At 40.2% G+C, this 25,590-nt stretch overlaps 1 protein-coding gene across 11 annotated transcripts in view; it reads right to left on the bottom strand.

The window, feature by feature from the left end:
* SCUBE1 (signal peptide, CUB domain and EGF like domain containing 1) overlaps nucleotides 1-25,377 on the bottom strand; it is a 215,800-nt gene extending 190,423 nt beyond the window's left edge. For 5 of the 11 annotated variants that reach the window (XM_040545041.1, XM_040545044.1, XM_040545043.1 and 2 more), the window contains exons 1-2: nucleotides 25,177-25,364; nucleotides 22,868-22,990 (exon numbers count right to left, since the gene is read on the bottom strand). In XM_040545041.1, the coding sequence (XP_040400975.1) occupies nucleotides 22,868-22,990; nucleotides 25,177-25,264 (211 nt within the window). In that variant the 5' untranslated portion in view covers nucleotides 25,265-25,364. Of the gene's footprint in view, nucleotides 1-22,867; nucleotides 22,991-25,176 lie in introns of all 11 variants that reach the window. The other 6 variants (XM_040545042.1, XM_040545046.1, XM_040545045.1 and 3 more) reach the window with 4 other exon arrangements.
* Nucleotides 25,378-25,590: the final 213 nt, after the last annotated feature.

Raw genomic sequence — 25,590 nt, 5'->3', positions numbered from 1 at the left:
AAAATGAAAATGCCATGCCAACTTAATGGAGATGGTTTGGATGCAATCTGTGGCATTGTTGGGGTGTTTTTCTGGAAGACATCTCATACAGTTTCCCAGAAAACATCAAGTAGTCTGTTGCAGTTTTATTTGCTTCCTCTTATTATGGGAATGCTGAGCATAAAATTAATCATACTTTGCATCTTGTTAAAGTCCTTGTCCAAAAGAGGGGGAAAAATATGAATCCAAGCCAAATTATGCAGGGGTATGGCCAGCTGGTTAAAAAGTACATAGATTTTTGAAGTGCAAACAGCCTCAAATTTATAACTATAATGCCTAAAACATTTAGTATGCACTTGAAGAGTAGATAAGATATCAAGCCATTAATCACTGTCCATAGGGTGGGACTTTTTTATTTTCTGTTTGTTTATTATTATGTTCTTCTCTAACAATAATTATCTCCTTATTGTTAAAAGTTGTTAAAAGTCACAAAGAGTGAGGATGACCTTACGAGAGTCACATTCCCTTCTTGAGGAGGAGATGGACTAACTGCTCTGGGAAAAAAAAAAAAAAAGCTCACAGGCACACAAGCCTTCTCTAAGGAGGCAATGGAGTATACGAACTTCTGAATTTATCAGCTGTAGAAAAATAGGTGTGTTTAGCAGTTACTGTTTTGTAAGTTTTAGTTAATGTTCTTCAAATATCATCCAGCATACAACAGGAAAATTAAAGAGTCGCATCCAAAGATTCTGGTAGCTAGACACGGTCGTGTACCCAGTGCTGTAAATAGAGTCAGCTCACACTGTTAAATGGAACAAGGCAGCAGACTGAAAATCCAAACTTGCTGCAGTAGCTGCATGGTTATATTTTACATTTATTTTTGACAGTGAATGACCATCACATTCTTTATTCATTAATAAGAAATACAGTCTCTGGAGACTCCCCTTCCATATATTTTTCTTAAATTCACTTTACCTTTCTCAGTTTTCCCATCTCTTCTCTTTCTTATCCACTTCCCTCCTTTCCCTCAAAAAATTGACTCACTTCTAGTTCAGAGTCAAAAGAAAGTTTTTAATAGCTGGGCATTTTAATACTGAAACTTTGCCTCTGGGCATCAGATTTGATATACTCTTCTAAATGACAGCAGAGAAAAGAATCTCCCCTTTGATTCATATCTGCACTTTGGTGCAGGTATTACTGCTTCAGTGTACACATACTTTACCAAAGGAAAGTTATCACTGAAGTACAGAGGATTAAAAATTACTTAAAAAACAAAACAAAAACAAATAAACAAACAAAAAACCCACAACACCAAACTTAATGCTGAGATTTTGCATGCACTTGGTGTCATTTGCTGGCCAGATAAATACCTTTTATGGTGGTACATATAACAATCCAGAAGCAGGAACGAAGAGGCGATCGAATAAATAACATGGAATATTCTTCATTTAGGACCGTGCAGAGTTTTTGACTGTTTAATTGATAAGTCTTCCTACTGCATTAATAGTTTATATAGCACTTTTTGCCATGAATTACTTTTGTGGGTCTAAAGCCTTTGGACAGCTACAGTCATTTATGGAAAAAAGTTTTCTATTAAATAGAACATGAATAGAAAACTTATTACATACATTTGTACATTATGTAAATTTATACCTGAGTATTATCTCTATGTGACATTTGCCATTCTAATCAGCACAATGGGAACTGATTTGGGACCATTCAAGCTCCATTCATACTTAATATAGCATTTTACCAGATTAAAAAAAAAAAAAAAAATGTTATCCTGCACCAGGCATCTTGAACTCTTGATTATAGTTTATTGTGGTTTCACGTTTTTCCTAATTGATATTTAAACAGATTGGCTACAAGTTCTTTGAACTGCAAGTGAGATACTCAAATAAAGATGGATACCTGCAGAGCACATAACATTTTAGAGTCTGTCTTTATTCAGTGGCTGCCATGCCCGACAAGCTCAAGCAGAGAGATTTCCTGTTCACAAGCTGTTATGAATGTGAAACATGACATTTGACAGCATTTTCCCCACCACTTCTAAATCACAGCCATTTCCACCACAGTTCCCTCTTTTAATATAATGGGAAATGTTTGCTTCCACATCTAATCCTGCAAGTTCTTGGAGATCTAATGGGAGAATATTTTTGTGTGCCTTACTGCCACAACTGGTGTGCATACATCCTAACATTTACGGTTTCAGTAAATCACAGCAGGAGCTTATTCCTAGATCTTCAAACTGAAATACGCAACTAAAAACTTTGAGGAAGACGTTTAAAAGTGTTAATCTCCCTGATTCACACTGACATCACTCACTCACATTTTTCCAACCCTTCACATCTTCCTCATTTGCCAATTGTTTACCTCCAACCTTACTTTGCACTTCATTCTTAAACTCCTGTCCATTGTCAAAAGGAAACAATCCCAAGCCTCAATTTTGAAATAAATTCTCTTATTACCAGTCAGTGAATGAACATTAACTTATTGCCCAAGAACCTTCGTATCGGAGAACAGAAGGTAGCTATTCCTCCTTGCTTATTTCAGAGTATGCAGCAGATCACATTATAGTGTAAAATGAAGACTTCTCAATACCATGCAGCTCATGCTTCATGCTTCCCTGGCAGATTAACACTACTTCAGCTTCATATTGAGACAGCTAAGGCCAAAAGAGGTTTGAGGAGCTATATTGTAGCGGTTTTCAACAGTCTTGAGGAGTTTTTTATATGTTCCAGCAGAGATACCAATCACTGTATAGCAAAATCAAGTCTTCTGACAGCAGGGTTTCCTTTTCAAATGATTTTTTCCGTAGATGCTTTAGCAGTAGCCCTTGGGCTAGTGCAGACTCCTAGCTGAGATCTGTTCTGTCGCACTGGTTAACCACTCAAGAAATACAATGTACTTTACATCATGTAGAATTTTTAGAGTGTAGGGCTTCCTGTCATCCTGTATTATTTGATCAAACTCCCTATTTCATATGGGATGTGTATCAGACATGAAATTTACCAGGCTTACAAGAGAACTTCCATGTATATATACCATACAACTAATCTATCTATAAGCAGAGCAACTCTTATTGCACGTACCATGAAGCTGCTGTGAGAGAGTCACTGCACACACTCAAATGACCTGTTCAGGGCTGCCCTTCATTTCAACATTAGTAGAAGGCTGATGGCTACTTCTAATGTGATACACAGGGGTCCCATTCGTGTCCTCTTATAATGCTGGACCTAATAGTTATGAAGCCCAACAGATTAACTCTGCATATTATTTTCTCACCTGTCCCAAATGCAGACAAATCCAAACATTTCCTCAACAGCATCCTTTATGGATAGAAGGCCTCCCAGCATTTTAGTTTGCAAAGAGCACTCTGTACAGGCTGCTACTCTAAGGCCTTCACAAGTGTGAAGACAGTAACTCTTTCCCTATTAAAAAGTAGCTGACTGGAGGACAATTTAGATGATCAAAGCACAGATCCTTCTTTGTGTCAGTCATCATTTTTGCCACAAATAGTTTTTCTAACGCAGAACTGTTTATCTGGACTAGGAAGGTCCACACGATAGTAAAATAGCTGTCATACTGAAAACAAGAGCATGGCTCATTCATTAAACTAAATGAAACAGAAGTCCCACATACCTTGTGGTAATTTAAGACCCTAGAGTAATTTAGCAAGAGTAGTATATTAATACCTGCATGTTGACTAACTTCCAAATCAAATCATTTTATATTCCATTGCTCTTACAAGGAGATAGTACTGGGGATTTCCTATTTTCCTTCTATTTTCTATGGTACACACAGAGTGTAAGCCTGTTTAAAAACTATTTCAATGCTCTAGCCTAGATACAGATGCAAAATCTGTATATAATTTATGCTTTCAGAAGAGTGTTTTTGGTTTTTTTTTTGGCAAGTCCTTAAAGATGCTGAGTCCTGCAAGGAAACAAATTGAGTAAAATTTTCTGAGATGCCACTACAACCATAAGAATTGTCTTCTCTATGAGGTTATGTATTTGCTTCAAGAGGATCCTAGAGGACTAAACTGAACAGAAATTAAATAAAAGATTTATCACAGATTTTTTTGAAAAATCTGTGATACACAACGCTCAAACTCATTTTTGTCTAGCACCCTTCAACTTTATGCACTTACAGAAGGTAATGATGTTACTAGGCTACAGATTTTGTTATTATCCAAGAGTTGAATACAATCAAGTCACTTTTTCTTTCTGTGATGACCAGTTCAAGTTGTCACAGAACTGCGCCTCAGAATCTCAACTTTCATCAAGTTAAATCTTATTAAATTTATGATAATATAAATAATACCCTAAATATGAGCACACAGCACTGTCTGAAACAGCTGTAGGAGCTACTGGAATCAGAAGTCAGTGGATTTGAGACTGTACAATCAAGAATTATTTCCAGGATGCCAGACCATTTGGAAATTTTGCTGCACAGCTCAGAATACTAGCGCACCCCCTGAGCTTCATACTAACAATTCTATAGTCACAATATGCAAAGTGCCTGCCATGTAGCATTGCTTAGGCACAGACCAACCACTTTCCCTTTTTTTTTTTTTTTTTCTTTATTTGGGAAGCATGGCCCTGGCCAGTAACAACAGGAAACCCTGGATGATGATGATGGTCAATCCAAAAGGGTTTTATTTTCAAAAGAATATTAGAATATTACATTAACGTAATTTCTGACAGTTCTAAAATGTTATTAACAAAGGGAGTTCATCACTTATGTAGGCTGTCCTTTATGTCTAAAAAGCCAGAAGTAGATCTTGTGAGCCAGAGCTCTATTTATAACCAGAGGCAAATAATAATAGAGAAAATTTGAAAATCTACAGTAAACAACCTTTATATTTTTAACCTGTGGATGTGTAACAATCGTTCAGCAGAGACACAGATATGCAGACAGTGACCACCAGCACGGAACCCATCAACTCTTTCCATCATGACCCTTTACAGGCTCATCAAAACATTCCCTAGACTCACTGGCCAGTAGAGAAATAAGCGAGAGCAGGGGCTCTCTGAAAAGGAACTAATGAAGCTACCTACACACTCCACTTTGCCTGGGACGCAGGGGTGACGGTTAGGCAAGGCCAGGGCAGGCTGTACAAACACATATTTCACAGTGAGGAAAATCCAGGAAAAGTGGTAAGGACGAAATTTAAAGTTCAGCTGTGAAAAACACCATTGTTGACTTGTGAATCATCAAATATTTTCAGTTATAAACTGTGCTTCCATCTGATGTTTGGACAAGAAAGAAAGATAGAGCAAACAGATGCAATAACTAGCTCTGCCAAGAAATTAAATATTTTTGCTCCACTATTCAAATATCCATACTAGAAAGTACCCAGGGCTTCCAGTGTTGTTAAGGCTATTCAGTGTAAAAAAGAATGAAACTACAGATATGGAAATAGTAGCACGGACGTTTACTGAAAATTGAAGTCAGTTTGTATTTGTAGCCTGTAAATTTTCCTTTTGTAATTTTATATAACTATATTTGTTTGTTACTTTTGGGAGGTTGTTAGGTAAAAGAACCAAAGAATGACTACAACTTCTATACAGTATTCAAACAGTACCATGCATTTGACTGACTACGTCACAGCAAACTAATTGTACTGCCTTCTTCCCCAGCAGCAGAGGTATAAAAGTGGGTAAGTTTATACAAATATTGGTTGTGTCCTGAAAACTTATCCCAAATACTCTCATTTAGATTATCATGGAAGGCCTTTTACAGCAATGCTCTTTTATTATGCACAGATAAGCAAAATGTAGCAATCTCTTGACTAAACACTTGATTAACAACCCAGTAAACAGCTGTGCTTTTTTGTTTTGTTTGCTTTTCTTTTTTAAATTGGACAGTACATCCTATATAAAACTAGAGATTAGAGAAGTCACTTTTTGAAATGTTCTTGATGAGTTCTCCATGCTCCTCTTTTCTCCTTCCCATCTTTCTAGATAATCCTTTTTAAAAGCTATATCTGGTGTACTTTCATAGCATTTCTAAGACTTATAAACAAAAGTCCAGGAGTCCACATTATAACATTCTTAGTTATTCATTAAAAACAGGACACCAGGCCTAAATAGTTAACTCACCCATGATTAATAGAGGGCTTTACCCCCAGTAAAAGGCTCAAAATTAAAGGGGTTTTAGGTGTTTATCAGTGGCTCCTGGTTTAACAATGTAACCATTTAAAGTTAGATTAAACATCCAGATCAAACTTTTTAAAGGACCTATTTGTTTTCCACAACTGACTTAAGACTCTTCTTAATGAAGTCTCATTTTCAGAAAAGCAGGAAGGCCTGTCATTCCGAAGATATTATTTGCCAGGCTGAAAAATTAATAACTTTTGTAGGGTTTGGCCATCATCATGTAGAGACAGGTGGTGTGACACTTATAGTAAATAACTGTAGGCAGGAGGCTCACAAGAGGCAGGTGTATATGACTACCTGTTCGTATGCAATTCTTTTCCAGCACACGGAGCATGGCTAAACACCTATCTACTAACTCTGTTTTGAAGAACACTTGTTGAAGGAAACATACTAATTTTCCATTTCTATTCTGAAAATGAAATTAAACACAATGATTTGGATGAAATTTCTGGCTCTAGAAGTCTCCAAATCACTAGGTGCAGATAATGGTTACATCATTCTTCCATGTTCAATTTTTTATAGTCTACCCTAAGTATCCACTGTTGACCGTTGTCAGAGACTTCACATCAACCCAGACAGATCCTTAGTCTAACTCTGCTTGGCCATCTTACACACTCAAGATATTGAAACATAAATACATGTAGGCATGTAGCATGGGTAAATAACTGGAGTTATTTGAACCCACTGTAAAGAGTCCTGATTTTACTTTTTCTTCTAATGGATATAAATTAACAATCTTTGTATACTCTGTCAGCACAGAACACACAACTACACAGTAAGGAAAAATTATGATGAAAGCTTAAAAGATATTCTGAAGATCTGACAACTAAGCAAAGGAAACTGACGTTCAGGAAGGTCTGTCCATCTCCATAGCTGGCAAAAGTGACTTTTGTTCGAAGATACTTAAATGCACATAAATGTCTAGCAGGCTTAGTGTAAACAGCTGAATTTGCATTTAGTTTAATGCAAGCAGACAACTCACAGTTACTGGAATTAAAAGCAATGAAACTTTTTAAAAAGGTATCATCACATGGTCTAGCAGCGCTTCCTGAGCAGGATGCAGCAAGAAAAAAAATGAGTTCTAAGAAAACACAATTTAAAAACAAAAAAAACCAGCTTTTTGCTAAAATGAAGTGTGGTGGCTTTTTGTTTGCCTTTGTTTTCTGTTTTGTTTTGTTTTTTTTTGGTGGGAGAGAGTGGGGGAGGGGTTGGTTATATCTGTACTGGACAGGTTGGATTGCATTTTAAATTAGAGAATAAATAAAGTAAATGGGAGACTGAATTTCATAATGATTGAATGAGAATACTGCAGCTTAAAAATCACCTGTCACAGTTAAATTTAAAGTACAATTAAGTACAGAATACTTTTCAATAATTTTTAAAATATAACAGACTTTTTTTTTACTGCAATTTAGGCCCCATGAAGGAGTGCAATGTAAAGCCCATAATCAACAGTCTGAACAAAATTTAAATGTTAAAGTGAATTATGCAATGTATTACTAGAGACTGCAATTATATTCCTAGTACACCATCTAATTTGTGACTGACAAGCATTTAGTGAGGATAAGGAAATGCAGAAAGCTAATATTTATATTAATTCACATGTTAATTTTGTGATTTGTGACCCTAGAAAATTTTAAAAATAAATAAATAGAGGCAGCAACATGTTTTCAAATTACTACAGAAAAAGTAATCCCCACACGCACCATCCAAACAATTTTACAGCCAACAGACAGAACAAAATCACATGGAGGATATATTTTTTAATTAAGTGCAATACAAAAACAATAATGGTTACCCATACGCAGTCTAAACAATTATCAAAAGGGCCTCAGCTTTTAAAAATAAGTCATTTAAGAATGGCTTACTGTTTTAAGCATAGGCTGTTTCCAATTATAAAAAGAGCTTTTAATTAAGATTAGTAAAGTCTAATTCAAGCTATAATTTGGTTCCTTTAGTTAGCAAATGTCTATTAAAACTGAGCAATTAAGGCTAAATGGGTTGAAGCATTTAAAGCACTCCCCCCGGCAACAAATACTACAATAGAAAAGACCATGTCAGTGACTAATTCAGACCAGAAGACATGTATTTCCATTAGGTTTTATATTTCCTTGTTGATCATAAAGTTTGCTTAAGAATCCATTAGTAAACTAGATTTTCAGTGGAACTTAATTTTTTTTATGTTTGTATATTATGTAACAAAATATAAACCACAAATTCTGCAACCTGACACATATAGTATAATGTTTACTCCTACAATGGCTTTTCTCCCTTAATTTTGTATAGTTCAGTAATAAAAATATGTACTAAGCTTCTCAGTAGCACATCTCCCCCTTTTAATAATTATTTTCATACCTGGCATAAGGGTTTTGAGCACATATGTTGTGTGTACTTCTGTCAGGTAAAGAAGAATACCAAGATTTGTACTTACAAAAGTGCCTTTTAACGCTTTCCCTCCCCACCTCCCACTTCCCATTTTCACAAGTTCTTCAAAGACTGAAATTCTTCATGCTTGGAATCATCATTGAGATCAATTTATTCCATTGAGTTTAAGCAAAAACATCTGAGCAAGCTCGAGGCCTGTAGTTGTGAATGCATGGCAGGCACCCACACATTTCCCCAACCAGCTGTGGCAGCCCCCTCACGCAGCAAGACCAAACAGCAAACCTCTCATACATTACCTGGGGTCTCCCGGACTCCCCACAGGCACACGGACCCTGTCTTAAAAGTCAAATTGCATGGCCCAGACACTAGACTATCCTTTCCATTAAGCATGAGACCTACAGAATATGGTAGGTATTAACAGGATCATTTAAGTGGCTTCACAGTTACAAACACTAGGATTTTCTGCGATGAATGGTGACTAAGAGAAACATGCTGGTCCTTTCAGAAAGGATCCCTCCAACCCTTATGTTCAGACTCATCCTAACTCAGGCATTTTATCAGGTAATCCTATACAGGATAAGGATTGATGTAGTATTCCCATTGCAGAGCAGGCTACAGCAACTGCTTGTCACCTTCCTTACGGATCACAAGACACTTGCCTTGAAAACTCCTAAAACGCACCGCCATTGTCTAATCATAACATCAATATTAATGATAATGACTAAAAACTTTACATTTTTATGCAGTACAGGAATGTCTTCCAGTAAATCTGTTCTACTTGGATACAGACTAACACACAAATTTACAAGCCGGAGTTCCTCAGGATACTTAAATATATTATGTGACATAAAGAGACAAAAAACTACAAAGTGTTATTTCTGCTTTTATTAGCACTGCTTTTTCCTGACCTTTTTAAAATCCTTTTAGACTTATGTTTCATACCCTCCAAAGTACATTATATCAATAAGTTATTCTAGAAAATGGATGCAATTCCTGATGCTATCCTGAATAGATTTTTGTGTGCTCCCTATTCAGAACAAATGCTAAAGCTTTTGCTTCATGAGACCATATGTGATACAATCAACTGATTTTCCTTATACAGTTCTCACATATCATTCAAGAAGAAGAATTATAAAAATATTTCAAAACAGAAACAGTGAAAGGATGTAAAGTGCTAGAGGCAAAAAGAACTCAATTTTTATTAAGGTTTAGAAGTGACTATTAACATAAAACTTAAGTGACAACACTTTGGATTTTATCCATACCACAAAAAAAAGTTGTTTTTCCTCATCAACTGGAATGGCTAATCACATTATAAACAAAAATTTGAGGGGGTTGTTTTTATTAAGCCCCTGAGAGAACTGTAACTGAGAAGTTCTTCCATTCTGAAGCCATAATCTCCTTAGACGTTAAACTGTTTGTATACAGAATGAGCTGCTTCCATCTTCACGTAATGAAACAGTTTATACCTAATGAAACAGACTACACCAAAACAAGCCATTTTAGTCTTCAGGTTTTCATTTCAGGAAAATAGGCTGAGGTTGTCTATTCCTGCCTTATTCTCTGGCGTGCTCTTACAGGTCAAAACAGTTACAGGTCAGAGTAATTCTGGCAGCCCTCGCTCCCTCAGTCATTGCTTGCACTCCGAGTATGTCCACACACTTCAGTCTTAACAGATGTAAATTCACTGTGCGAGGAATTCAAGCTAAGCAAAGGCCACAGGGCTCCACTTGCACAAAGCCAAGCATGGCACAACAGGCTCTGCCCTCCAGTAGCTGAATAGTTCTCATTTAGCCTCCCTAATGAAGCAGTTTCATGACTTCGGACCAGTCTGAAGCACAGGCCAAGCAAGACTGCCTTTGCCCAGTGCGCCCAATTACCCTTGAAGAAATCCTTTAGCAGTCAGAAGTAGGAGCAGTCAGCTGTTCAGAGCACATGCCTTTCTGGTGCGTAATATACCGAGGCCATTATTAAGGATTGCGTGTAGCATACCACTGCACAAGCAACAACTGGGATGGTTTAAGAGAGACTGGTGTGAGGAAGGAGGACGTGGAAAGAAGCACTCTGATAATTTTTATCTTTAGACAAGTTGGAATGAATCAGAAAAACATACGTTTCTGAATAAACTCAGAATTTGGTGCTTCATAGCTAGAGGCACATCTCAAAATCATGTTTTATATGTAATCATCTTCCAAGAAAGTTTAGCAAATGGAAGAAAACTGCAAAAAGAATAAAGGCACAACTATGTTCAGTAAAAGACAAGAACATCTCTAGAGTATAAAGTCAGATATCAAACTCCTGCATACGTGCTGACTAAAAAAAAAATAAATATGCACTACTCACACTCTCCATCCAGCAAAATAGATATGCACTTACTTCAAGCATGTTATCACTGTAACAGGAAGACTATTTGCTTAAAAGCTTTCTCTGTAGCTTCAGCTTCCAGATAATGAAAGCAGAACAAAAGCAATCCAGTAATTTTCTTCTGACAACAGCAAGAACTTGAATGCACAGCAGTTATGTCATGGAGTACTTTCAGAGATGATATGTCCAACAAATATTTACTTCTGCAGTGGTTCCCATCCTCTGTTCTTTAAAGCACATTCTACAGTAGACCCCTCTCCAGAACAACACCAAATCACTATCATCAGTATCCATATTTTTTTTCAAGTAAAACGTTGATGTTCTTTGAGCATGATGCCTTATGAAACATAAGGACTGACAGTAGTTCATGCAGACTAAAGCATGGGAGCCTCAGTACGCTGAGCTGAGCTCTCTCAACTTAAAATTGCTAATCTGTTAAAAAAATATTACAGGAATCAGAACTGGTCATTTAATCCATTTAATATATCAGGTTCTGTCATTAGTGGTTGTACTCTAAAACATCATCAATAGCTGTGAAATCATGATCTTGAATTTGATGTTATCTATGGGGCAGACAACACCAAACAAACTGCTCTTGTTTTAAGCACTTGGTTCAGGTCTAAAGCACCTGCTAAGCAAAGGCCTTATATTAGCTCATTAAATGATCCAAAGACTTTTTTTTTTCTTTTCCTTCAACAGTGAAGAAAAAATTGTGATATTCTACAGCTCCAGAAAAAGTGCACTGCAGTAAGTAAAATAAGGTGATATCTTCAATTTAGTAAAGCACTTAAAGGGAATTAGTTTAAAGGGTAACATCTAGTTATGATTAAAGCACACATTAAAGTACTCTGATGAATCCAGGCACGTGAACAAAATAACTCTTCAAATCATAACATAAACGTATTCCTTCTGCTGAGCATCTTAAATGTGTACGAAAGCCTTGAAATTTCAAGGTAGGCTGTCAAAATCTATCTTCAGTTTCTTATGTGCCAAGTATTTATATATGGTCTACAATTTATCATGAAAGTCATTTGCTTCAAACCAGGTCTTCTTTCAACTGAAATTTATATACCAAAATAACAAAACCGAACCCACAGAGGTGCTCCCCCCCTCCCCCTCAAAGTGATTGTATGGAAAAGTCACTGCTTTAGTGCATTTCAAAAAAATCTCCCCCAATTACTTGAACAAATTTTGTGCTCTCATATTTTTGAACAACCTCCTGAAAGAAAGCAGGGAGCATTCATTAGGTTTCTGGGAACAGAAAAAGCTGACAAAGATACAGAGCTAAAAACTCACTAAACAAAAAAATAACAATTTAAAAATAATTTAAAAATAATCATGATCAAATAAATTCACAAGATAAATTACCTGCTGAAATTTAGGTAGAAACTTTCAAAAATGTCTCTCTCTGTCAGTGTTTTTGCAGCCTTAGGCTGTAGTTTCAGAATACAATGACTCCAGGAACCAACCCAGATTAGGAAACCTACTCACCTTTTCCTCCATTTCTTTCAGTTACTATAACACAGTTTAATGCCTTTTCAGTGTAGAGCTGCTTACGGGGCCATGCTGTAATCTTTTGTTTTTTCTTCCTTTTTTTTTGGGGGTGGTGGTGGTGGTGGTGGTGGTGGTATTTCAGTGATATTCTTCACAGTATAGCCCTGCCTCAGTTGATGCTGTGTGAAAAAGCATGATCAAGCAAACAGGAACTCCCTAAATCAGTGCATTGAGAAGATTGAGAGTATTATTCCTTTTCCCAACCAACTGTACATGTAACTATCTGCTCTATTTTCCTCCATCCCAGGGCTAGTTGAAGCTAGGCAAGACTTTCCCTCTTGTTATGGCTCCCATTAATCCTGGTCTAGAATAGGGTTGGGTTAGTTCCGCTAGTACAAAAACTGTATCTATCATCCGTAATCACAATTACTGCCTCTGTCCTAATAGTATTAGAGAGGATGCTACCTGGCTCAAATGCAGAGGAGACAAAAGCCACACTAGCAGAGCTTATTTGGGCAAGGATTAGAGAAAAAGCAGGTCACATTTCCCAATTCTTCTTCTGTCATTTGACCAAAGGCTCCCTAACCACCTGATGCATCAGCGTATGCATGCATTTTGATACTGTGTTGGACACACATGCTTACAGCCCCCCCCCCAATCAAATGAAAGCTGACAAACGGTGGCAAACCATTTGGACCGATGTCTTTCCAGTCAGCCGTCTGAGGAAAGAGCCATGAATCTGTGCGGGCGTGAACAACAGGGAAAGGGCTGAAGGACAGGTGAACTCTGAGATGGCAGTGAAGCCCAGAAAAGAAACAGAGAAAAGGAGAAAAAAGAAGAAAAAGGTAAAAAAAAAAAAGCTGCAAGTTGATGGGAACTATTTTGATCTGAAGATAGAACTCAAGAGAGAAGACTCATAAGGGGTCCACAGCCAGCAGCTACCAGTTCTCCATTCCCAGGAGTCTTGCAATAGGACACTGGCTCTCAGAATAATACTGCTCTAACTGGAATAAGCAACTGAGATAAAGGACGAGGCAGGGAAAACAGAACAATAGTTTTTTAAAAGGCAAAAATGCACTAGGAATGGACAAAAGATAGAGAAATGAGATTTGCAGGGAAGTGACAAGGTTAAGGGACAGCCAAATAACAGAATACACAGGACAACAGAGACAAAGGCTGCAAGGGAAGAGACATCACAAATAAAGGTGCAGGTAGGAGAACAAGTCAAAGTAAAGAGAAATACAGAAATTGAGGAAAACTGGGCAGTGTGTGGCAGACGTTTAAAGAATGAAGACAAAAGAAGGACTCACAGACTCTTACATATTGAGCTTAGTACAATCTATTTATGCTCCTTCATTTTATTATAATTTTTCTGGCAGATAACTTATACTGTATATTTGGGGAAAGGAGAAGTTCCTGTTAAATACCAAGTTTACATCACCATCGGAGGCCACCCTGGGTTCTGCAGCTCAGCAACTGCTGAGACTGATGAAATTTTATATATATTTATAAGTTCCCAGAGTACCCATAGACCATCCAGCAGACAGGGAGCTTATCAACTATTTAGAGAAGTGTCCTTGGAAAAAAACATTTTTTCCAAATCAAGAATTACATGTAATGCTTCTGAAGAATGAGACCATATTTCTATCTGCATGGTATTTGTTTATGCAAAATGCAGTGAAATTTGTATCCAAGAAGTATTTCTAAAAAAAAAAAAAAAAAAAAGAGAGAGAAAGAAAAAAAAAAAAGTAAACGTTCTTTTCCAAAGTAAAAATGGAAGTTTTCCAAACTGGACCACCAGGGGAGCTGTTCACTGAAATAGCATTATGGGCTCCCAGAAAGTAGCTCTGAAAGGTAGGACAGGGTAGGGCGTAAAGGTGAGAGGAGAAAATAAGAGCATGTGACTCATGGGGACTGATGGCACAATGAGCAGTTAAACAGGTCGTGCCTTCACAACTAAGGGTTTTGTTGGATAAACTGCTGAACTAAATCAGAAAACCAAATCAATCTGAAAGAAAAAAAAAAAATCTAAGGCTCAACCCTGGCCAAAACAAGACCCCTAATTAAAGGAAAAGGGTGAAAGAGAAAGGAAAAGTTACCATAAGCTGTTAATTCACTTAGGCTGTAATAAAATTCTGTTTTATTACAGAATGTTCTCAAGAGTATTTTCTTGCTTGCTACTCCTTCTCCATCCCCTAAGCAACTCCACTCCCTGGAGTAGTTCAGAAAACTGGCAAGCTGCGAATTAAGCATTATATAGTACAAGATGGGGGGGAGGGGGGGAAGCACAGATAGAGAAGTCCTCAGAACTGAGTTGTGGGAGATGCCTTTATCAGCCTAAACTGATGCATCAAGTTAGCCAGTCAAATGAATATGATCTACAGAGAAGAAAAAAAATGAGTTACTAGCTCGAATCAAAGAAGCTGGTTTATATTCTTCCTCCCCCACTTTTTGACAACATGTAGTGCTTCAATCTAGAAGCTGCTTTTGATGAAGTCAGCACAATGGCTCACCCAGAGTAAACTTATTATCTGTGTGATTAGAACTGGGAAGATCTGATGCTGAAATAAAGATCACCACAAAACTGGGAGGTGGCGGATCTTTTCCTCCGGGCTTGGATAGGCTGCAGCAAGCCAACAGGCAACAAAACAGGCATTGCAGGCTGGTAGCAAGAGATCTCATCCAGGCAACACAGCCATTATGGGAGGGCGATGTGAAGTTCCACAAATGATATTAATGTTATTGTTAATGTATTGTAGCTGGAAAACTAGAAAGCAATGCAGATTCAGTACCTAATGTTCACTATCGACCTCAAGAATACTGTACTACCAGTTCAAAAGTAATTAAATCTGTGTCAAAGTCTCAATCACTAAACAGATCAGGTCATGAAATGGTTATAGAGAAAACAACAAATTAGAATAAGGATATGAACCAATGATGAAACAATATTTAGGAATAATCTGCACATTTCATCTTCCTGCAGCTTTTCAAAATAGGTAAAGGGTGTAGATATATGTCCTCAGAAAATTGTTTGTTCCTCTGACAGGTACATAGCAGGATATTATTGATGGATTTGACCAAACCAACTTCACAAAGCACCTTCTTATAGGCAAGAACAGTAAGACTATGGATGCAGTAATAATATTCAACCTGAAATGCATCAATATATCCAAGATCCTAGAAGATGACCTTTCCCTGAGGAAATAAATTCACCTTTCACTGCATTTAGAAGTATTATCAGTCAGGAAGAAGTCACTTAAGCTGCCCTGTTCAGTGGCAACACTGTTATTCAGCAGAGTGACACAGACAGCTCAAGCTTGAGCCCACTAGAGTAGTGTGATCATTGAGATGCTTATGTTTCAAAAACCCAAGGAGGAGAAACAGTGGTTATTTACTCTCACATGACTTCACTGATAAGGAAGATCCACTTAAAAAAAGACTTGCTGAGAGTGGACTGATAGGACAACATTGGTCACTTAAAAGAAATGGGCATGACCGTTCCATTCACAGAATATCCGGAATCCCTGCACATGCTTATCTCTGCAGATAGGAGGAAACTTCAGTCCAAATTACTTGACCAAGAGCTGGGAAATGAGAACCCTGAATTGTCTTGTGCTACTTCCAGGTTCAGAGGGGCTCTGTGGCAATATTTGGAATCGTCTTTGATGAGCATGAGAAAAATATGACAGATATTTGAAAGACTAAAGTAACATTACAATCCAATGAGTGAGACCAGCTTCTTAAGAAAGATGAAATTGATGAACAAGATTAAAATAGTAAGAATAACACTAAGTCAACCTTGGAGAAACAGTCATTATTGTCCAAATAAGAGCAATGAGGAGATAAATTTTATGTACGTATTTCCAATTGCTAAGATTTGTTTACAATTTTTAAAAAACAGATCTAACATACAGGTATAAGAAGAAAGTTGGCCTTAGACCCACAAAATTACTGAAGATGGTAAAGAGTGGTTTATATATACAATTTCTGATTCATTGTACATGCAATGAGTTGTTCATTTTAAACTTTACTGTATTGCTGTAAACACCACGAGTAGTTTAAATTTTGGGTTAGGAACATTACTGCACCTGCAGCATGAAGATAGAATTGTGTGTGACATTCCCAAGAATCTCAAACATTCGCTGAATTAAGAAAATCACTGCCCTGTGGTTTCTACTTTATTAGGATTCCTAGTTCCAAAAAGGGCCTTTAGTTAACAGTTTAGAGACGATCTTTACAGTACTCCCTGCTCTTCTGTCTGCAACAACAGACTGTGTCAAAGACAAAGCCAGACACCACAGAACATCAATGGAAATAACACAAAACATAGGTATATAAATACAAGTATTTTTCCAGACACTGCACTGAGTATTTCCGTTCATTGTACACAGACAAATGTTAGGAGCTATGGAAGTAATTGCAGTGAGCAGTGTATCAGCCCTGCATGAGGAGGAGCCTTGCTAGATTGCTCAGCTCCACATTTTCCAGAAGACTCCTTCAGCAAAGCAGCCCTTAGATGGACCCAGGAATTCAGAACGGATAATTAATTACCAAACGGATGCATGCAGAATATATTGCGCTGTGGGGCATACATCTGTGAATGATGCAGGAATAGTTTCTTTTATTTTGAGACTGTATCATGCTTAAATCCAGCAAGGTCCTATCATTGGGATAATCAAAAGTAACAGCCCCCTTTGCAGATTACCATGACCATCTGCCTGTTTACCTGGAATGATTAGTTACATTAGGAAGGGAACTACAAGTATGTCAGCACACAGCAAACTTACGTAAAACTGCACAGGCCTACCCAACTAGCAACTATGCCGTATGCTGCTGATAGCGCTAATTTCCAACACAAGCAAAAAGCTGAAAATCAGCCTGTAAAGGCAGACTCTGCCACGATGCTTGTCATGGTACATGTACGTTGACCTCAGTGAGAGGGCAACATAAATAATGTTGCTGATGTTGTTACATTCATAATGTAATAAACTTCATAATTCATGCATTCATAATGTAATAAACTTCACAAAGGAAAAAGGCTACAGCTAAAAGATTCCATACAGTGAGTGAGCATTTCTCTTCTGTGCAGAGTTCAAGAAGCATGGCAACTGTGTGAGACCAAGTATAAGAAGAACTGAAGACTACTTACACAAATGCTACAAAAGACAGTAGAAAGAACGTAACAAGAGGGAAATCTTACTCAGAAAGGTAAAGGTCAGAGCAGAGTTTTGCAACCCAGAAGCAACAGATCCCAGTAAACATATCTTCAGGAAAAAATAAATAAATAAAATCACATCCCCCCAGTCATGTCCTCTATATAGAAAGAGGGTCCAACGTATAAGGTACCATCTAAAAGAAAAAGAAACTACAGCTAGAGCAACCCATTGACATCGCAATCACACTGACAAACAGTATGCTGAGAGGAAAAAAGTTTTAAATTGAGAATAAACATGAGACACTAACTGGATATAAAAGGGGCACAGATAATCATCAACCACAAATCATACAGAGTTTTTTAACCACTAATGGTATGAGGGTTTGGTATAGCCTTGTCTGAGTAGCAGGGGCAAACAATCAGTTTTCAGAGCTAAATCCCTTCATAAACTGATCAACAATAGAGCTCACTATGACAGCAAACATGTAACACTGGCATTAGGGACATGGGAGACCCTCTTAAGGCCTAAGGAACTCCCAGACTTGGAATCCGTTTGAACTCTCTGGATTTTTCTGTTGTTTTGTTGTAATTTTCCAGTAACAACTTCAGTGAGATACCAACCTAAGTGGAGACCAAAAGTTAAAGTAGAGAAGATAAGGTCACTGCATTTGAGATATTGACTAAAGTCATGACACAGAAAATGTCCAAGGTAATAGCACATATACCACCGTCATGGAAACAAAATCAATTTCAGTGAATAGACTTTATATGTTGAATAGAAATGGGCAATTGAAAGCTAATACGTTTTTTCCAAGATTGCCTGGACTGGACACACTATTCTGTTCCATGGAAACCCCAGCAAGAGAATTTGTGGTCAATGGATACTGATATGTTATATATGACACAGGGAAGTATTATCATGGCAATAGTAACCACATGGCTTGACAAAAGCATAGCAGATAGCGTTTCGCAAAAAAAGTGAACTGAAATCTATGGAGGGAAGCAAGAAACAGGACACACAAGTTTACGTGGCAAGGTTTTGGTAGCAGGGGGCCATAGGGGTGGCTTCTCTGAGAAGAATCTAGAAGCTGCCCCATGTTAGGTAAGGGCCCCACTGCTGACCGGAGCTGAGCCAATAAGTGATGGTGTTTTGCGCCTCTGTGAGAGCATATTTAAGACAGGGAAAAAAAACGCTGCGTCACACAGCAGCTGGGAGAGTGAGAGGAGTGAGGAACAGCCTTGCAGGCACCAAGGTCAGTGAAAAAGGATGGGGAGAGGTGCTCCAGGTGCCGGAGCAGAAGTCCCCTGCAGTATATGGTGAGGACCATGGTGAAGCAGGCTGTCCCCCTGCAGCCCATGGAGTACCACGGTGGAGCAGGGTTCCACGCTGCAGCCCGTGGAGGAGACGACGATGGAGCAGGTGGACCTGCACCAATGGAGGCTGCGGCCTGTGGAGGACCCCCGCCAGAGCAGATTCCAGGCTGGACCTGTAGCCCGTGGAGAGGAGACCACGCAGGAGCAGGTGACCTGGCAGGAGCTGCCGCCTGTGGAGGACCCAGGTCGGAGCAGTTTGCTCCTGAGGGATGGACCCCGTGGTACAGACCCATATCTGGAGCAGTTCTTGAAGAGCTGCTGCCTGTGGGCAGCCCACGCTGGATCAGTTCATCAAGGACTGAATCCTGTGGGAGGGACCCCACAGCACAGGGGACAAGAGTGACCGAAAAGGAGCGGTGGCGAAGAAGCGCTATAGACTGACCATAACCCCCGTTCCCCCATTCCCCTGTGCCGCTCAGGGGAAGGAGGTGAAAGAGGGTGGATGGGGGGGAAGGTGCTTTTAGTTTCTTTCCTTCGTTTCTCGCTTCTCTAGCTTGTTAGTAATAAGCAATAAATCTTACTATCTTCCTATGCTGGGTCTGTTTTGCCCGTCACAATAATTACTGCGCGATCTCCCTGTCCTTATCACAACCCTTGAGCCCTTTTCATCATATTTTCTCCCCATTCCTCTTTGAGGAGGGGGAGTGAGAGCACAGTTGTGGTGGAACTCGGCTGCCCACCTGAGTAAAACCACCACAATGAGGAAAGAGCAGCTGTCCTGTCTAGAGAAGCAACTGTGCTCTGTGGAAAGAAATTCGTCAGATGGTTCAGGCAGAGAAGGCTACAGAGTAAAAGGAAAAAAAAAAGGAAAAAAGATAAGGTAGACCTGCGAACTGAGAAGTCATCCCTAATCCAAAGAAACTCTGGAGAAGCCCAGTCCAAAGACATTCTGGGAGAAAAGCAAAGTCCTGAAACAAATTCCCTGTTAAAGGAATTTAACAGATGGTCAAGAAAAAGTTTCATTTCAGTATAATTACTGCTAAAGCTCTCTGCAAGTCCTTAAAGGAATGTTTCTGTCTTGTGCAGTTCTTCCTACCCTTTAGGTCAGAGCGGCAAAATATGCACAAAACCTTGCACAAGTGGCTAGACCCTACATTTCCAGTCACAAGAAAGGCATGCATTAGCCCAACAGTCCCACTTTTTAAATTATTCCTCTTATTTGAAGAAAAAATATAAATACACAAGAGTACACAAAATACATATTCCCATTCTCAACATATTTGTTCAAACATGCTACATTGTTGTTATAAAACTTAAGAATCATCCAAATCATATTAGTTCCCATACTCTATCCTGTTCTCCAAAAATGGATTTGGAGTGAGTGAAAGCAATATTTAAGACTGATCTTTAAAGTAAACTAACATGCGCACCTTTCTAAATTAATTGTAGTATCTCAGTATATTCCAATAAATTTTGGTAAGCCCCCAGTTTAGATTAAATGTGATAACAGTGTCATTTCTTCGAGGTCACTGCAGCATTTAAACTCCTATCTGCTTGTCTAGTAAAGGCTGGCTGTATAGGACAGCCGGCACTATAAGGGAGTTACTTTTGCCATAATGAATGTTCTTTAGACATGAAGCAATACAGGTAGTTTGCTACAAATGTCAGCAAGAACTTGATTAAAGACGCACATTATCTTTACAAAAGACATTTTTTTCTCATAGATAACTAATTAAAAAGCTTGTTTAGAAAAGATCTGTTATGAAGTCCCTGAATAATTTAACAACCCAGCTTTGGTATTTGTACAATGAAAACCGTTTGACATATTTCATCTATGTTATTACAAGCACAGTCACTTTTATCTTAAAAGTGAATTTTTAAAGGCTGATTATTGGTGTTGTCTTGTGATGGAATATTGAATACCAATCCATACTGCCAGTCTGTTTATTTCTGTAGGTCTGGAGTACTTGACCTTAAGATGCAAAATAAACCCATGCTATGTGAACAGCAGGCCTGAGGCAGATCTTAGGTCTGCCACTGACTTGTGTGATCCTTCCTTCACCTCTATGGTTTTAAGAAGGACATTAATGATATTTGTCTGCCACTGAAGGCATATTACTTCAGTAGCAAATTTTCAAAGTACTCCACATCAAATTAAAAGAGACTATATTAAGTAATCTAAAACAAGCTTATTTCATGCTTTCCGTTTATCCCAATGTCTGATATTAATCAGAAACTTCAGATTTAAAGTTGATGAAAAATCTTTAGAACTATTACTATATTACAAAAAAGTCATACAACACACAGTAATACCTGGTTTAGACACCTTATATTTATTTACCTAAACACTGAACAATTTAAGATACACACAGAACATGTTGTAGACTGTCCCAGCTTACTTTACTCATCAAGCTTGTCAGACACTAAACACCATCAGATAGAAGAGTTTGACATCAGCCACGGAAATTCCATGCCTCTGTACATCATTCTGCAGGGAAATCTGAATTTTACTACTTACACAACTCTCTCTATTTTTAAAATGAGCCAAGGTAAGCCAGGCAAAGAGAAATTCATTTATTAAATAAGCACGAATACCAGCCAGGTCTACTGTTAAACAGAGCTCAACAGCTGAAATACAAGTAGCTAAAGCTTAAGGAAACTTCTGATGTGGAAAACCAATACAAGAAGTACCAATTCTGAGAACACTGCAACCTCTACAGCTGTGGCCTTGAGTGCATTTTCACTGCACAGAGCTCTTTCCCTGGAAGGGACGAATAGGGGAGGAAAATATGGTGCTGAACGATTATTCTGTCTGTTTGCAAGAAGGAAATTCTGGCTTTGAAATGAACAGCAGCTCAGAGACATTAGAGCACCAAGAGATGGACAGTAGGAATTTGTCAATTTAAACCCAAGACACAAAAAATATGACAACCACAAAAATGCTTTATGAGAGCACTTGAACAAACACTTTGGAAGTCCATGGAGAATAATATGTGGTTTCAAATTTTTGTAGACTTCAGCAAAGTCATTTCTAGGTCTTTAATCTTTTTAATGTACTGGCCATATACATTTTGAAAAAAGATTTAGTCTGCAGTAGAGAGACTTGGTAGAATTTATATAGCTGCTAAGTATCTAAAAGTGAAAAAAATAACGTTGCCTCTTTTATTTGTAAGGCATTCTGCTGTGGTTACAATATTCCTTCCTTTCACCAGAGAATAATCTCTCTGCTGAGGTTCAATAAATGAGTTCACAAAATCAAAAATAGGATTGTACACAATGCCCTATAAAAAGGGATAGCTTTTTTTCCCCTCAGTAAAATAGATGATTTAGAGACACACAGAAGCAAAACAACTTTTCAAAGTTTAAGTATCATGAAACAGTCCTTTCTAAAACAGTAAGCATTACACAGACTCAAAAATACACGAGCGTGACACACGTGTAGTGCCAACGCCAGGCACGCTCTGGCGCCCGGTTAAGTTGTGCAAAAGAAGCACAAGAGGGCACCGGGCTCCCCCCGGGTGAGGGGAGCGAGGGGCGATGGCAAATCTCTGGGTGGCCACACAACCCTACCCGTGCCTCCGAGGGCCCCGGGGACAACCAGCGGCTGAACCCGTGGCACCACCGCCATGGGCAAGACCGGGACAGCCGGGGGGCGGCTGCTCCCCACGGGTCCCCCCGGCCCCAAACCCGCTCGGTGGCTCCACGGACTTCCCCTGGCCGCTGCCCGGGGATACTCCGGAGCCGACTCGGTGGGGAAAAAAACGCACCCCGCCTTTTTTTTTTTTTTTTTCTCCCCTCCTTAAAGCTGGCTGGAGGACGCGATGCTTGTGACGGCGGACAATTAGCGAAAGCAGCAGGGGGATGCTTGCCAATAAACACCGAGATTTGAGGTTAAGCAGCTGTAAATCTGCATTAATCGTTTCAGGAATTCAGCTATTTACAAAAGCTTTCAAAGAGCAAACAAATAAGTAGTAGGAGGGGAGGAAAAATAGGGGAGAAGCCGAGCGGTCCTTACCTTCACATTGTTTCCCTTCGCCTTTATAGCCTGGCTTGCAGATGCATCTGTAGGATTTTGGTGTGTTTTGGCATATCGCATCGATGTGACAGTCATCTGTAGCTTCTGCGCACTCGTCAACATCTGGAATCACAGGATAAACCCCAGGGAAGACAGATAAGACAGGAGACCTGAGACACAGAAAACCTCCATGGATACCCTCCCTGCAGAAGCTCTTTGCTTGCTTGCCGTCCAAGTGTCATCCTGGAAGTGAGAACACCTAAGGCTAAATGATAAACAAGCCGATGAGTTATTCTCACTAAGTCTAAGCACTGCCTTTTGCCGTCCACGAACCTAGAGGGGCTCTGTCCCACGTTTCTGCTTTAAACGATCATTAAACTTACTAGAAATTAGTGGCTGTTGTATAGGTCTGGTGGTGGAGATGCACATCTCGGTTAGATAAAACAAGCGACTGTTTAAATGACCCAAAAGAGGAGAAGAAAATCCCATTTGCATGTTCTAGCAAAGAGACCTCAATTTAGAAAGAGATGCCCTAGTTTAAATAGACCATGCTGGCAGGGGAATGCGGGAAATGAACTATTTGAAGAGCAAAACCACACGAATCCTTTTTATTAAGAGGCAAAACGTAAATAGATGGGAAACCGTGTGAGGCTCGGTAAGTTAGAGCAGAGAAAAGCAACCTGCGTTAACATTCCCGCCCCCCCCATCCCCCCGACCACCCCTAACCCGGGGGAAAGGGGCCCGGAGCCCCCTCGCCACTGCCCGGGGATGCCTCCCGGGGGAGCCGGGCTCTGAAAGGGGGGGCCCTGCCCGCTGTCCTTGCTTTCAGGGGAGGAAAGCCTTTACAAACATTTCAGTGACGGGTATTCGTTTTCTCCCCCGGCCTTAAAGAGGCTGGGGGAAGGGAAGAGGATGAGAGCAAGTCGAGATTTGGTAGTCGTGGGAATGTTAATGAAGTGAACATAGAAGGAGGGAGAGGGGAGGAAAAAAAAAAAAGGCTCGGACTAGGCGCACCAAAGTGAAAGCGGGTTTATTGTCAGCTTCAAATTCCAACGTTAATCGGTTCCGAAGTGCTTGCTCAGGCATTCCCAGCGCTGAAACACGGATCCTCCGAGGTCCCCGGCAGAGAAGGGGGCGATGGGGGAGCGCATGCAGCACAGCATTGCGCCCAGAGGCACACAGTGGCACACCGCAGGGCTCCTCGCAAGAGGACTGCCTGGACTTGCCTTTTTTTTTTTTTTTAAAAAAAAAAAAAAAGAGAACAATTTTCCCCTCCTAAACGCAGAGCGTTGTGTTTCCTCGAGAATCGCCGGGCTGCTGCACTCTGTTCCCTTCTTTCTTGCCCGTTCGTTTCTTTGAACCGCTCAGCCGGTTCAGACCTAGCTATGATTTACGTGAATTCGCTTTGGGGGTCCGAGGGTGTTGCCCAGATGAGACACAGATCCAGTCAAGTACAAAAAGAAAAGAAGTTTTTTCTCTTTTGCCTCCAAACGCTTTGGTTTATACTTTTGACTCATTAAACCGGCACCCATCTCCCATCAAGATCAGCAGAAGTGACAGCTGGACTCTTTATAATGCCATCAAAAATCCGAACTGCATTGAGCCATGGGGGACATTTCACAGCAGCCAGAGGATGCCTGAGAGTCAGGCGTGAATGCCAATGAGTCAAATGAAAGAGCAAAACCAAATATGAGCCCCTGCTCTGCTCCACATCTCACGTTGCATTTCGGGAACTTGAAGAACTTCTACACTCACTCCGTTCATTTCGTTGCATTTAAAGTCAGTCTGTTGCATTTAAAGTCAGCATTTAAAGTCTGAGCAAAAGAGAATTTCTTATACCCCTTACCCTCTGCTTTACCTTGAAGGATTTCTCCTAGCACAACTTTAGAGACTACGTACACATCTTTAAGAAATTACTCCTGGCTTACAACATTCCTAGGCAGATTTTTTTTTTAAACATCTGAGCAAAAGCTTAATATCATTACTACTATTAGACAGATCCGAGCGCGGTTGTTAAGAAACACCAGGTTAATACGCAAACAGGGAAAACCTGAGACGATAGAGCAGCCTGCGGAGTCTCCGGGGCTCAGCACAGATTTATCTCGCAGGCACTTAGGGAACTTTTTCTCCCTAGCCTCTCCCCCGTGAGTCCCTGGGCTCTGGCAGTGCCAGACGCGATAAAACACCTCCCCACCGCAACCTGCGGCACCCCCTGCGCCTCCAACAGCGAGCAGCCACCTCCCCGACGCCTTCAGTCGGGGACGTCGGGTGGGCACAGTCCCCCCGGTACCAGGACCCCCTCCTCTTACCTGCACCCCCGCTGCCTCCCGTCAACCTGCCGGCCCAGGCGAGGGCGAGAAGCAAACAGCAGAGCCACGGAAAGCCGGCAGCGCCCATGCTACCGCTGCGAGCTCCGACCCCCGGTGCCTGCCTGCGCCGTGCGGGACGCGCTCGGGGCCGGCCGCCGGCGCTGACGCCCTGGCAGCGCCCCGCCGATTCGCCGCCGCTCCGGGGGCGGGACGGGGCCGGCCCCTCAGCCTGCCCCCTCCCCGGCCCCTCCGCCCCCTGCCCTGCTCCCCCCTGGCTTCCCCTCGGCCCTGTCCCCGCTCGCCCGGGGTCACTGACGGAGCTACCAGGCGCGGCTTCGCCCCTCGCCCCGGCTCGGTCCTTCCACCCCAAAAATTTCCCATCCGAGAGGGGCAAGGCGCGACGCCGCAGCCTTC

This window comes from Cygnus olor, chromosome 1, assembly GCF_009769625.2.
Source record: "Cygnus olor isolate bCygOlo1 chromosome 1, bCygOlo1.pri.v2, whole genome shotgun sequence".
NCBI classification, from domain to species: domain Eukaryota; kingdom Metazoa; phylum Chordata; class Aves; order Anseriformes; family Anatidae; genus Cygnus; species Cygnus olor.
This window is presented reverse-complemented; position numbering and strand designations above follow the sequence as displayed.